Source organism: Diplotaxodon limnothrissa, linkage group LG5 (genome assembly GCF_057381915.1).
Source record: "Diplotaxodon limnothrissa isolate DT_005_m linkage group LG5, D_limnothrissa_male_GT1.1, whole genome shotgun sequence".
Taxonomy (NCBI): domain Eukaryota; kingdom Metazoa; phylum Chordata; class Actinopteri; order Cichliformes; family Cichlidae; genus Diplotaxodon; species Diplotaxodon limnothrissa.
In genome coordinates, this window is record NC_140600.1 from 16,341,509 (window position 1) to 16,356,558 (window position 15,050).

The 15,050-nt window shown below is 41.3% G+C and overlaps 1 protein-coding gene across 1 annotated transcript; it reads right to left on the reverse strand.

Annotated features, from left to right (window-relative positions):
* Positions 1 to 3,940: 3,940 nt before the first annotated feature.
* On the reverse strand, positions 3,941 to 4,522 carry LOC146631857 (twist-related protein 2-like). The gene has a single exon (XM_085353947.1). It carries the CDS (start codon positions 4,511 to 4,513, stop codon positions 3,941 to 3,943), a length of 573 nt encoding a protein of 190 aa, XP_085210073.1. The 5' UTR covers positions 4,514 to 4,522.
* Positions 4,523 to 15,050: the final 10,528 nt, after the last annotated feature.

Sequence of the window (15,050 nt, forward strand, 5' to 3'; positions counted from 1 at the left end):
TCTAAAAATAAAGATGACTCTCAGAAGCCACGACTTCTGGATGAGGCTTTTAAAAACGCAGATGAGCCGCAGAGGACTTTACATCTGGTCCCAGATCAGCCAGCAGCGAAAGCCAGATATTTAATATGTGCAGAAGAGCGTCCAACAGCTGGTCAGTCCAAATTGTAAAACACCACACACACATACGCACACACACATATGTGCACAGATGCAGCAGAGCCAGGGGTTCTGGCACAGGAAAGCAGTGACAGGCATTGTGATTATAGTATAAACAGAGGGGAGAGTCTTGTTTGTTCCAACTCAGACTGAACAATCGCTTCATTCTGAACATCTCACGCTGAGCCAGACACCCGCACATCTTCAAAATCGTGCTCATGAAAATGCACAAAAATGTCTGCGCCGATTCGTGTTCGTGTGTACATGCTGCGGGCTTCCAAATAAAATATAAAATGTTCTTTTACACCAAAAGCAGTGAATTTTATAAACTTTTTGTTTTTTTATTTCTTTGCTTTTTTTTTTGCTTTTGTTGCAATATACTCATCAATTGAACAAATAAATAAATAAACAACTATGTGATTTCTTTGAAAAAATCTGAGGTAGGAAAAAAAGCAGGAACACTATGCAGTCCTCTAGAATATTTTAAAGCCTTAAATGTACGTGTATGGAATTTTGAATTTCTGAATAATGTATGAATTACATATGTACTATCTGTTTATGTATTAACTGTCCGTCTGCTCTCCAACTCTATAAACCATTTTTGTACACTGGTCATTCTTAAAGAAGAGGCACTGATGTTGTTCAACATCTTTAAATAAAGGATGTAACAATTATTCACTGATATCTGATACCACACCATAAACAGCCTTAAACAAGGGAACATTACAAGCACGTCATGTGATGTCAGTTGTTTGGGTTATTTTGTCCAACACCAAGTAAAACAAGTACACATGGCCTCATCAACACACACACAGAGACTGTTTTAGGACCCGTGCACGCATACGTGCACGCTCCGCCTTTGAAGTGTCCTGACCCTTTCTAACCTCAGCTCTTTCCTAAAATTGCATGTTTTGGTCATGCAGGCGCAGGCCTTGAGTTTGCAGCACTTTCTGTGGCGGCCCCTGCAGAGCTGATGATAACAGGCAGAGCAGTCAAAGTGGTAGGTAATAACTACAACGATGCGTTCAAGGACAGTCGTGTCCACGAGCAGGGGCCTTGGCTTTCCGCTGATTGGAGCCCTCCCCAACCCCCCGCTCCACTCCATGATGTCTGGTGAGTTAGCTCAGAGTGGAACACCTGCGGTGTGCACATAGCAGCAGCTGCATGTGTGTGTCTGGACAGTGTAATATATATGTGTATAAGCACGGGTTGTATGAAGCCCATGTGCAGCAGTACCTGTAGTATCATTTGTGATTCGGGATGAATGCTGCATATATTTATAATCATTTAAAGGCCTGATCAGAGAACCGTGTCTGTGCCTGTTTGCAGTGTGTGTGTTCACCTTGACCTGCGATCTAGCTGTTAGAAAAGCATGTTGCACTGAAACCCAGATTAATCTCTGCTCGGCCTTTGCTCCTCACAATGTCTTCACCCGCCTATCTTTTTTTTTTAAATAAATCCTTTGATGTTGTCAAAGACCTTCATGGCCTTTTTTTTTTTTTTGGAAGAAATATAACTAAGTCTGACCAAACTGAAACCAGAAGATGGGAGAGATAAAAATCACTGAAACAACATCTGCAAATGTATTCCTGTTTACTTATATGCACATGTTTGCACACAAACACACACACACACACACACTGCTGCACAGCTAATTAAAACTCACTACAACCACACAGACACAGCAAGCACACACAAACATGTGCTGACATACACAGCCCCGTGCGGCTGACCCTAACCCCGGTAGACACACCTTCCTAATACCTCACAACTGTTTCCAATCTAAAGGTTCCTGCTTGTCTGGGCCCCAGCGAGGCCTGATTGCACGATATAAGATCCTGAGGAGAGAGGGCAAGGCTGCAAGGGAGAGAGAGAGAGAAAGAGAGAGAGAGTGATGTGCCTCCACTCCCCCCCCCCCCCCACCCACCCACCCACTCTCCCTTTCTCCCCCACCCCCTTGCTGTACCTGTGCAGGAATCTGGTGTCTGTTTAAAATGTTTTTTGGGGGGTTTTTTTGTCTTTTTTAAAAAAGCCCTGGAGACTGCAGAGGAAAACATTTGTCTTACATTCATCAGAGGAATGTCAAACACTGGAGTGTTGATGATGATGATAATGTGCTTTTAGCTGATTTTTGGTTTATAAAGCGAAGCAACCAGGATGCTCAAAGGACCTCTTTCTTTGAAATTAACGCTCTGCCCCTGATTGTGTTTTATTTAAGTCTGTGCACTAATCGTCCTCACCTTATCTGCTGGAAAGTGTTTTTATGGTAATTTTGAAAACGCATGGAGGGTGGTTAATGACAACTACACTGAAAAGAGAAAAAAATTATAAAGAGGTGGGCAGACATTTTTGTTTGTGACTGAATGTGTTAGAAGAAGAAAATAGAAAATAAATTTTTAACCAATTAAACTATTTTTAAATTTAGAATTTTTTTTCCTTTTATCTACTTTCCTTTTTGCATAACTTTACCTTTACATACGTTTGTACTTTACATTATTTTAAATTTATATTTTGTCTATTATTAAATTAATGTATTTTTTTTAAAAGTCCTACTCCAAAGTTTCTGATCCGTTTACACAAAACCAACGTGGGATTGAGTTGTATTTGAATTTCTTGTGTGTGTGACAAATATTTATACACAAAACAACAGATCATAACTGACAGTGTATTACTCTTTTTAAAATATGAATTAAAAATGAAACAAACAAAGAAAAAATACTAACTGGTAAGTTGTTTTGATGATTAGCTAATAAAAATTAAGTTAAGATTTGAGGTTTAAAGAAAACACATGCACACTGAAATCAAAGACTGATATCACAGTTACATGAAAAATAACACTGCAGCTTATTTTGTCAGACATTTTTAAAGCATGCTCTTGAATTCATTTTTCTATGTTTTGATAGAAATTACGATTTAAAACAAGTAAAGCAAAGTTTTCTTCGCTTTTGGTCCTACTGTATTTTTTCACATGACGGAAAATACGTTTTCTGTCGTGTTTTGACATACACACATTTTAGCTCTTCACATTTACACTGTAACATTTTGATTCATATATTAAAAGCTGTTTATTCAATTCCTGTCTTCCTGATTGCATTTACTATATGAAGCAAAAGTGTTAAATTCTCCGATAATAAAACTCCGAAAGAAGAGTTTTCGTCACCTTTGTGTGGCGTGCATCGCATTCTCAAAATTTAGATCATGTCCACATCATTTATTCCTTCTTTGATCAAATTAACAAACCATTTTTATTCATTTTGTTTTCATCGAGTTTGTGTTTTTCGATTGAAGAGAGCACACTTACACTGAAATCTTAGTCTAAATGTTGAGCCACAAACTGCCTGTACACATGTGTGTGTATACATACATGTTCGACACTATTCTCTGCACGAATGTGTGTGTGTGTGTGTGTGTGTGTGTGTGTGTGTGTGTGTGTGTGTGTGTGTGTGTGTGTGTGTGTGTGCATATTTCATCCATACCTGAAGGGCTGCAGTGGAGCGAATCATAGCCCTGGGAAAAAACTGTGGGACAGATAAGGGAGAAAGAGGTGGAAAGAGTGGAGGGGAACGGGGTTAGGTTTTGGAGATTTCAGTAACTTAAAGCGTGTTCAACTATGGAGGTGGAGTGAGACGAGAAAGGACTGCAGAGGTTTATGAGAAGGTTAAGATCAGACCATGAGGGGAGAAGGAGGCTTAAAGGTCAGGAAATGAGTGCAGACACGGACAGAGCTGGGGAGGGAGGGAAGATGTGGACACGAGAGGGTGTACAAGAGAAGTTCAGTGGGGTCCTAGTGGCTGGTAGACATGGCCCAGGCCCCCTCCATCCTCCAGACGGAGAAGGCGTAGCTGAGTCTTTCATGGGCCAGGTAGTTGCAGCTGGCCAGCTTGGCGTCCATCTCATCGCTCTGCAGCACCTGGTAGAGGAAGTCGATGTAGCGTGAGGCCAGCTTCAGGATCTGGATCTTGCTCAGCTTGTCCGAAGGTAGTGTGGGAATGATCTTGCGCAGAGAGGCAAAAGCGTCGTTCAGGGATTGAGTGCGCTGACGCTCCCGCACGTTGGCGATGACGCGCTGAGAGTGGAGCTCCTCGAAGGGCGCCTCGGGCCTGGGGCCCAAAGTCGTCGGGGCCAATGACACGACCGTTGAGGGGCTTTTCTTCATCCTCTTTGGCCCAGACGATAGCAGGCTGCTGGAGCTGCCTGTGCTGCTCTCCTCTGCCTGACTGAGGCTGTCCTTTTTGGGATAAGGGGAGCGTTTTCGATTTCCTGGTTGAAGGGTCTTTTTTGATCCTCTCTCCAGCTCTTCCTCGCTGGCCCCCAGTCCTCCTTCAGGGGAGTTGGTGCAGGACACCTCTTCTCTCATTCTCCTGTCCACTAATAACCTTCCAGCCACCAACACAAAAACTGGATTTCGTGCGGTTCTTTATCGCTTGAGCTTACAGCTTCAAAAAAGAAAACAAAAAAAACCCTCAGCTTGACAAGCTTGTGTAAGTCACGACTGCTGAAGCTCCATCGGATTGGACGCCTTGTCGTCCTGTTTCCTGGTTACCTTGTTAAAATTCTCACTTTCACATTCCCCTCTCAACCTGCCAGACAGAACAACAACAAACCATCTGACAGGCAGGTCCACCTCCACCTCTTTTATACCCAAACGCCAACCCGGAGCCTGCGGGCAGCTCTTATTGGCTCGAATGTTTTCCAGAGGGTGTGGCCGGGTATGAAACAGGCAGGAAAGCAGGAAGTGTGCATTAGCTGGGCGGGTGATAGAGAAAAGGGGGTAAGTGGTTCGCTTAGCCAATAAGAAGTGCTGTGTCTAATGTTGCAGAGATGTCTGAGGCTTTATGGGTTCCAGATTTGGGCTGGACTGTTAGAGCGCCTGCATCCTCGTGTCTACACAAACCTTGCATCTCTGACAGTCACCACGTGTAAGCTTTAACGTTTTAATACTTTTATGATTATAGTGGCGCTTTAAGCTTAACTCTTTATTTCCCTTTAAAACTCAAACGTGAGAGAGTTCACCTAAGCATGTGTCGGTCATGTTCTTTATTATCCTGACAATGAGACGCTCGCTAAAAAAACAAATGGATTAGAGAACCGCAGAGAATTTATCGGTATAATAATGTACTTTATGATGTGGAATTTATGTTTATAAATCATGCCCATTGCCATGACAGGCCAAAAGGTACAGCGGTATTTTTCAGAAAGATGTTTTTTGTCAGCCAGCGAGTTAAAATCTGCATACCAGCCTCTGCAAACTTCCTTTTCCCTCCAAATGTGACACATCGATGGAAAAGTTCTAAACAAATAAGCGCAGCTTATTAATATCGCTGCCGACATCAGTTGTCAGGTTGGGAAGGGAGGACTGCCAGGACCCTAAATAACCCCCTGACCTGAGTGGCCCAGCGACCTCAGTCTGCAGAGGTGAGGGAGCACCTAATTGTGCCATCCATGGCTTCGGGGCAGGGATCGACACATGTTCCTCCACAGCGCGAACCCATCTGGGTCTGCAGCCACTTAAAATGCATTTTCCACACGTTGGCAGTCGTGACACAGCAGGTAGGCCCTGCGTGAGAAAATGACAACAGGTTGTACACTGTGTGCAACCTACAATTTGGACACATCACTAAATCTTGCGCAAATCTACCTCTGAATCTCTGTCAGTTTCCCAACAACAGCCAAAACCATTTATACCTTCATGCGTCATGACTGGAGTGACTCATCTGTGGATCACTGCTGAGAAGTCTTGCGGGGAGTTTTCTGCCGCTCTGAGCTGTAGAAATGTTGTACTTTTTGATGACAGCATGCTCAGCGACAGCCTTTACATTTCAACACCTCCATCTCCATAAAGCTGGTTACATCTTTGATGTTTCTGAAGCTTCAGAAACTTTGCGTAAAGACACTCAGAAACTGGTATTATTTACAAACACTGGTTTTATGGATCGTAACTAAAACCTCGTATCAGTTTCTATATGCTGCCCGACAGCCTCAAGCCAACAATTTGGATGTGATTGGCGCGGTATTTGAAGGATCGAATGCGAAGAGAGTGGTTCAGAAGATTTTTGATGAGCCCCATGATTGCACTGGTTTACATTTCATTCACAGAGAGCGGAAAGTAGCTCAATCCCAGTTGGGTTCAATCAACTTGGAAGAGAGAGAGGGAAACAGAGAGAAAAACAAAAAAAACCCTCATCTGGTCATCAAAGCAAAAGGCTGTGGACAGAAACGGGGAATTATATGAGGTTACATTTACATAAGCGGCCAAGTCAACTTAAGGATTAACTGGTATTAAAACTGAGGCCTGCTGGGACCTCTGGTGGAGCCAAAGGAAGGACAGGAAAGTCATCGTTGCTCAGGCTAATCTCGGAAGCTGCTGCTTACCTTTAGCGAAGCCGTGGCTCTGTGCCACCATCATGGAAAAAATGAGCAAACATAAGCGGGTAGGCCTACAAGAATGTCGTGGCGCATAGAAGAGGCGGAAAAAAGAAGGAGAGAATGGGAGAAGAATGAGAAAAGGGGGGAAAAGAAAAAGGAGAAGAAAGGAGAGGGACAAGGGGGGAAAAAAGTGAGGCTGTCCAAACAGAACCAGATGCAGGAGTGTGGAGGCTCGTTTGATCTCGATTCTCATAGGCTGATTGATGTTGCACATTTCATTTCCTTGTCAAAGTCCTGACATAATGTTTCACTAAACACTCAGACCTGCTCTCATCTTTGTTCTGTTTCCACAGGGGTCATAATTAAGCTTTTTTTAGAGCTGAAAATAGATCATACACATATCAATATATCAACATACACTATATAGGCTTACATACACAGACACACACACACACACACCGGGGGGTTTGGATATCCAAAAAGCCAGTATGTTGTCTGTTTCTGTCTCTCCACCAGATGGTTTTAGCCTGACTGAAATACTGCACTGAAGAGTAGCCACGCTTACACTTTGAAGTTCAGGGGGAAATATCTTTATGTCCGTAATGCAGTCAATTCAATTACCATCATGTGACTCCGCGGTGACAAACTCAGCTGGTAGGAGCGCAGCGGCGTGACCGATCGTAAGTGATGTGTTTGGAAATCCATACTGGCCTAACAAAAGGAGCCAATCATTGAATTCCTCCTCACCTTCACCCCTGAGAATTTCCTCACCCTCCTGCCCGCAGTTACTGAAGTTTGCACACAGCACACTACAACCATACCCATCCTTCAAGAGCTCCATCCCTCCCCAGGAGCTTATAGTGACACAAAGGCAGACATCTGGGACCCATTTCCCCTCCGTGGAGAAGCCCTTCCTGTGGGGTATCCACTTAGAGGGGTTCGGGAGGAGTAGGCTGGGGGGTGTGCGGTGGGGTGAAGGTGCATGGTAGGTGGGGGATGGTGGTGGTGGTGATGGTGGTGGGAGCCTGAAGACTACTAATGAGGAGGAGAGGTGTGGATGATCTAAACACAGAGTCAAACCTCCTGCCTTTCCTGGTTCGGGACCTTTTCGATTAAAGAAAGGCTTCGAAATGTATTCATTCATTTTATTTATTTGTTTATTTGCAGAGTTACACATAGTTTAGCATAAAGACTGGAAACAGCTCATAAAATCCACCCGCCAACATCTCAAAAGCACAACGGGTTATTCAGCACTAAAAATACCTGCACAAGACCTAGCACATTAAAAAAAAAAGACACTCCACTGCTTTAATGACGTTTTTATTTTATTTTGTTTTACAGAGACAACACGCAGTTAGTGGTAATTACATCAGAGTTTGCTCACTGCAAAATGGGCAACCATTTCCCCTGGGCAGGTAGACAAAAAAATTTTTAAAAAAGGAGAAGAAGAAGAAGAAGCAGGAAAAAACAACAACAACAGCCCATAGAAGTCTTATTATAATTATAATTTTCACCAGGCTCTTTGTTTCTCATAGTTTCCTGCCTCTTTGGTGTCTGTTCACCCAAATGTGATATTTATGATACAGACTCTTCTCATCTGTTTCCAGAAATCCAAACGAGAATATTTCTCCCGGGCTTTCATCTCTGATTTGAAATGACCAAATCCATCCGCCAGCACTGACAAGCCCTTAAAAACACTGATTTTCCACATACAACTTTTGTTCATGCTTCATAATGCAGAAATAAATAAAAAAATAAAATAAAAACTTCTCACAACTGGTGAAATTCATTTGCTGTTGAAGTCTTACAATCGATGGTCCAGATATGCTCCTGAACAGACCTCGAGGTGAGCTTGATTGACACACTTTTTCTAGGTGTGTGTTTACCCCCGCTGCGCACAAGCATCTATTATTCTTGTTTAGCTGTGCCTTCTTCGTATTAGATTGTAATGTATCATAATATTTAGCACTCGGGCTTCCTTCAAATGTCCCTGCTTTCATGTGTAATTTAGCCAATATCCTGCTCTGGCTCTGATTACAGTGTTTAAGTGCTGGGGTCCATCCGTGGCACATTACAAACAGTCCCAGCGGAGCTCACAGCTGAGCTGGGGATAACACACACTGGGTTGGTGCAGGCGGAGCAGCAGGTTAGGCTGGAAAAAAAGAGTCATGGGACTCATTCTGGCACTTTCAGAGAAGAAGAAGCAGTGCATGATGGCTACAAGACAGAAGAAGGGGTGGGAATGTGTGGTGACATTATCACACATCCAGCTCCGTCGGTTGTTCCAATGAAGCAATGTGTGCAAGGTGGAGGGAACTAAACTGATTAAATATGAGAGCTTGCTGAAAATAAATGGGCCTGCTTGTTTTGTTTAGTTTTTTAGTAATGACTGATACGTGGCAGATAAGTTTGTGAACCACTGAATTAAAGGTGTGTTATGTGAAAGTGGTATTTCTCTTTCTTGATTAAGTGTGTTGATTTATTTCAGACACAAAAAGACATGTGTTAAACATGCAGGTATAAACAAGTGGTAGGTGTGCATATGTGTTGCTTCACTGTTACATCATATCATCTCCATATGTGCGAGCAGCACGTCCTGTGATCTCCCTGTGAATCAGAAAATGAATTGCAAGGGCAACACATTGCAAGTACATTTAGATTTGAACTTTATTGGCAGTAAACACAAATAAGGATTTTTGGATTTCTATCAAAGCTGCCTCTGTAGTCAACATGACCCCCCGTCCCCCAAATGTTTTTTAATTTAAACTTAGTGCTGACTCTAGGCAGAAAGACGCTGATGTGATCAAGCTCTATATATAGAAAACCATCACATGAGAGTCATTTTCACTGCTGAGTCAGCCACACAACTTCACCATGTTAGGTTCACTTTTCTTGTAAGTAAGCCTGACAGTGAGTCAGCAGATCAGCGCTGACCATGTGGCCACTTCACTTGGAAAATCCTGTTTCAGTGTGAACTTCTTAAATGAGCTTATCAAGCCGCAAGTATTGTCTGGGAGGAAGAGACTCTTTCTACAGCACTTTTTCAACTGAATGTGAAACAGAAACACAATAATGACCTTTTACCATATGTGAAATGTAGTGTACATTCAACACCAAGCCAAAAGCTTGTGGCGTTAAGTCTACAATGTCTGAATATCTTGATATGAGATGAGAAGGCAATCAAACACCTTTCTGGCTTTCTATGGTCCTTTTTAGACCAAAAAACCCCCCAAACAAAACATACACATATACCATGAATCAGTTTGAGCGATAGTTCTTCAGATAAAGATCCCTGTCAGGTCAAGTGTCTAAAAACTCACTCTTCAAATGCTAGTTCCTGGAAGCAGTGTGAACCTGGAAAATCCAGGATTAGACACTATCACGCATCCAGCTCTGTCGGGCGTTCCAGTGAAGCACTGTCTGCAAGGTGGAGGGAAATGTTGCGTTTCTGAAGCAGAGCTATTGCATTAGAAACATCAACAGAGCCAGCTTCAAAGGGGTCTGCCTTCACATTGAATCAGGCCCCACTTCCATTAGATTAGATGGCCTTACCAAAGTTACATTGCGTTAACGTTTCTTTATGGTTTCTCAAATCCCTCGTTCTGGTTTTGGTTCCCCCTGTGAAGCCACTTCAAACAGCCTCTGCCATGGCATATCCCTTTGTGCTCTAAAACAGCAAATATGTGTCTCTCTAAAATGTTTCAGATGCAAGCTCGCAGTGGTCCCAGAGGCGGAGAGAGCATCGCACACACAAACACATCAGAGGAGCAATGAACAATAGATGAGTGTAAAGGTAAGCCATCTAGCGTGCTGTCAACAGCCGATTCAATTGACTGATGAGTGATGGTCGGTGCAGATGAAGACAGACAGATGAGGAGGAAAAAGGTCAAAAATAGAAAGAGAAAAGCGGAAAAACAGGGAGAAATCCTGCATCAGTAAATCAGTGTGTTAAAAGGAAGGGATTGGACGGAGGGGGGGGCTGCAAAAGGTCTAGAAACATATGTTTCAGTTTGTAAATAAAACAGTAAATTGCTATGGATATTGCTTAAATATCTGTGGGCTTTGTACCATGCTTTGCGGAAGTTCCTCGGAAATCATTCTGGGACTGCCTTCTTAAAATGCCAAAGCGACTTCTTAATGTCAAAGCGGCCATCTGGTTCTCGACCAATTCAAGATGTTTTCTTTTCATTTCGTTTTTTTTTTCTTCCTGATGCTTCTTTTTTTAGATCAAATACTTCATTTTTGTATGATTAATTCCGCTTTTCGTCAATCGCAGTGGAAAAGCCAGCAAACCCATAAATCCCCATTCACCTTCTATCTGGCACTCTAAAGTAAAAGTACTTTTACTTCATTCAAGAAATTGAACACTACAATACCAGTACAGTATACATCTTCAACACTTTTACAGTTGTACTGCTTCTTCTATTATGTTAAAGGCCAAGCCTAGGCAACTAATTTTCCCAAGGAGCCACATGAGAAACTGGGACTGTTGTCCCAAGGGCCACGTCAATAAGCTTACTGGTGCTACCCTCCATAACAGTCCCACCAATAAGCCTATTGGTGTGGCGAATAAGCTTGTTGGTAGGACTATTGTGGATGGCCACAAAAAAAAAGATTATTGGTGGGACTGTTGTGGACAACAGTCCCAGTTTCTCATTTGGCCCATTGGGAAAAAAAAATTTGCCCACCCTGTTTTGTTTTGTTTTGTTTCCTTTCCTACAGTCACCTGGCTGTTTATATTTTACATACATTGCAAATGTCAAGGTATGTAAAGGTCCAGGAGGTATCAAAATGTGAAATTCCAGCAATATATTTAAACACTCATTCTGCCCCCTAACAATTTTAATACCAGGGTTCTCAAGGTGCAGTCCATGGAGGCAGTCGCAGCCCTTGATAACATTTTATGTGGTCTATGAGCGCAGCAGGACAAGAATGCACTACTGTACATTTGATTTATCTGCAGGTCAAGTCATTCTATGAAACAGCTGTGAAGAATGAGACCAGAGTTTCTTCTCTTTCTGTTAGAGCAGACTAAACTTTCCTAACACTGATAAGTACACCTGGTATTAAGGAAATGTTGCAGCCACAGGAGCCACAGTTTGATAGAAGATAGTATTTAGACAAAGGTGTTTCTCATTAAAATAAATTAGGGCTCCATGCTAAAATGGAACAGAAACTTTAATGCCATTACAAACACCTGTATTTGCTTACCATTTTATGTTAAATCAGGTATATGATTTTAAAAAAAAAACCTCTAAAACAGTACAGATTATCAATATGAAGTGCTAACCTCGGAGCAGGCGTAAGAGTATTGACTACACTTGATATGTGCAATTTTCTTGTGAGCCCTTCAGTTTCCCCAAAAATGTACTCAGTCATCAAAACTTTCAAAAACCACTGGTTTAATGCTTTAAATAAATGCTCAGAAGCAGACGATATATAAGATGAAACAGTGCTGTACACATATTTAAAGGCTAGTACAAGTAATTTCTGCACCTACATAATTTCTTGCACCACTTGAAAAATGGTAACTTTGATTTTTGATGCCAATTTTCTCCCAGGGTTGACAATTTTGCATTTCACCAACTGGCAGTGCCATCTTGTTCTCAATAAATTATGCAATGGTTTGCATATTTTTCAATTCAAATATTTAAATCAGCCACATCTGACATGTTTCGCAATATTTTTTGAGCTGTAGAATCATAATGCATAATATGGCTTAAACTGGATTAATATCACTGCTCAGGGAGCAGTTTTAACTTTTTTTTAAACATGGTTAGTTAAATACAAAAGAATACATCACACTTTGTGAAGTCACCTTATATTTTGCAGCCAAATAACAACAGTGGAGCAAACTGAAATGAAAAAGCAATGTAATTAAAAGTAAATATCCAATAATCTACTAATACTTTCACTTTGCAATAAAACATTTTAAAATGAGGACCAAGTTTTTCTTTCTCTCTATGCATTTTGATGCTAATGGTGTTATAATAAATATAAGTGTGAACAGACTGTTGACACATCTACAAAAGCTAAATGTGCTCTAACTGTTCACTTTCATGTGCCAGTGTGAACACATGAACAGGTCCAAATTTGCTGTTCTATAACTGAAGTCAGACACTCAAATTCTGACTGTAAGTGTATGCTGAATGCAAAGGAACATCTTTACTTCTTGCCGGTTGCTTGCTATAGATTTAAACAGTCATCTTGTGTTTGCTCTGCAGTGTGTAATTATACAGGATGTTTAGGATATTTGGGTTATTTGAATGTCTAAACTATTGTTTCCAGTCTCTCCACACTCTGCCAGACTGCCAGTCAAGACAACTTCCTCCCTTGATTTGGGTAGAGTCCTGTAATTGAATAAAAAGAGACCCCTCCCTCTCTTTACATACTACACACACACAAACACACACATGCACATTTTACAGGCTGGTGTATAAACTTAATAGGGTGCATTTGGTTCCAAAGCCCCCAGCCCGCTTGATGGAAAGTGAGCTGGATTGTTTTTCAGTTTCTTAATGTCGAAGTTTATAACAGCCAGATAAAAACAACGTTACCATGGTGATTTAACCACAACATCGCAATTACCTTGATGCTGCGAGACTCTCCGGGCTTACAAACAAACCAGTATAATGCAATTAAGATATAAGCACCACAAAAATGTTGGTAAAACGCAGAGGAAGGATGTAGGACAGCAACAAAGTGAAATAATCATGGTGGCTTTTCCAGGATCAAAGTTATTGATAAATATAGTAAATAACCAAGCACCATGCCAAAATTCACTTCTTTTAATCCTCAGCATAGCAGGAGTTCTTTCCTTAATGAGCACTGCAGGATGGAATTAAGGGGACACTTTTTTTTCTTCCGCCAGATATTTTTCTCCTAACAAATAACTTAATGAGCGAAAGAACACCAAAAAATGATAGCACTGTAAAAATTCGCTAACATATTTTTCACATCAACTTCAAAGTGCTTCTATCAGGCAGCTGCTTTAACAAAATCATATAGCAAAAAAAAAAAACACCCTGAACCAGCCTCCCCCACCCCCCACCTTTCCTTTGAGGGACAAAATAAAAATGTGGATAAATGGAATAATTGCCCAACTTCAAAGTGCAGGTTATTGCCTGCGTTTACTGTTGCGATTGCAATGCAGTGGGGATGTTTTCTCTTCAGAAGGGTGGCTCGGCTTGGTGGGAGAAGTGCTTCATTCCTGTCAGGGTGCAAATCACATTTTAATGCCTAAAAACACTGACCCTTCTGCCCCGGGCTTAGTCAGAAGAGGAGTGCATGACACTTTCAAACTGATTCCATAATAGTTTCTAATACTCACATTATAAGCTTTGTGATTTTTTTATTTTATTTTATTTATTTTTTTGATGGAGGGGGGGGGGGGTGTTGTACTCTTTAAAGAACAGCAGACATTAAAAATTTTAGAGGAACAGAAAGTGCAAAAGAAACAAAGAAATTCCTGGTCAGAAAAGAGGAAGAGCTCTTGGTCACAGCCATGCACATTTTCAGACTTTATTAACAGCACTCTTAGAGACACTCCTGCACAAACACACACACACCTACATTCAGTCAAATGATACATGCGGATGCACAAAGTTTCCAGACTCACCTTACAATATAAATGTCCATAATCGGGTTTCACATGGATGATATAAAACAAAGTAACTTGATTACTTAAGTGTGCATAACAGTGTCATCACAGCCCAATGAATGCCCGTTTCGCCTTTTTGTCACACAGACAAAAAATAAAATAAAATTTAAAAAAATCACTCATACAATAAAAATGCTGGTTCAAAGTTCAGAAACATACAGTACCAATACATTGGTGCTTATTTGGAATTTCACAGGAAAGCCTAAATGATGAAGGATTTCAGGCTTACCTGCCTTCAATAAGGCCTCGACGCACTTTTAAAGCAGTGTGTGAATGTATATCAGCTTTAAATCACTGTACATCAAGGGACCGGTGCTTTGTGATCTGATTTTGTCATTTGATTACTCAATGTACAACCTGTAAGCTAGTAAAAAAAAACCCACCTTAAATAGAAATATCACACAGATAGAACGATAAGAAACGCCCATGAACTGTACATTTATATCTGGAAGAGGGATACCCCCTAGTGGCTGCAGCGTTGAACTGAAGGTTTTCACAGAAGAGTCGGTAAATTTGCAACAAGTTCTTTAACTGCGATGTGGTTAAAAAATTGATCATATTCTAGGAATGTTTTACCAAGAGGACACTGTGTAGATTCAGGGGTGAACGAAAAAGTAAGAAAATAAAATCTATCTGGGCTAGTATAAAACGGAGCTGGATTTATCAGAAAAGTTTAGAAGTCAGCGAAAAATCCTGCTCAGAATTAAAAATGAACCAGTACGTGGTGACGTGGAGACCCTGTTCAAGGTCATGATGCTCTGCATAAAGAAAAGAAAAAAAGCACTGCTGGTTTATTTTTTTACTCCTCCATCAGCTCCACACTGTGAGAGCAAGTCTGTGCATCTTCTGTAAGATGCAGGACTTTCCC

What these genes read in the sequence shown, in the direction of transcription:
- LOC146631857 (XM_085353947.1), bottom strand. Translation starts at nt 4,513, where the DNA reads ATGAGAGAAGAGGTGTCCTGCACCAACTCCCCTGAAGGAGGACTGGGG.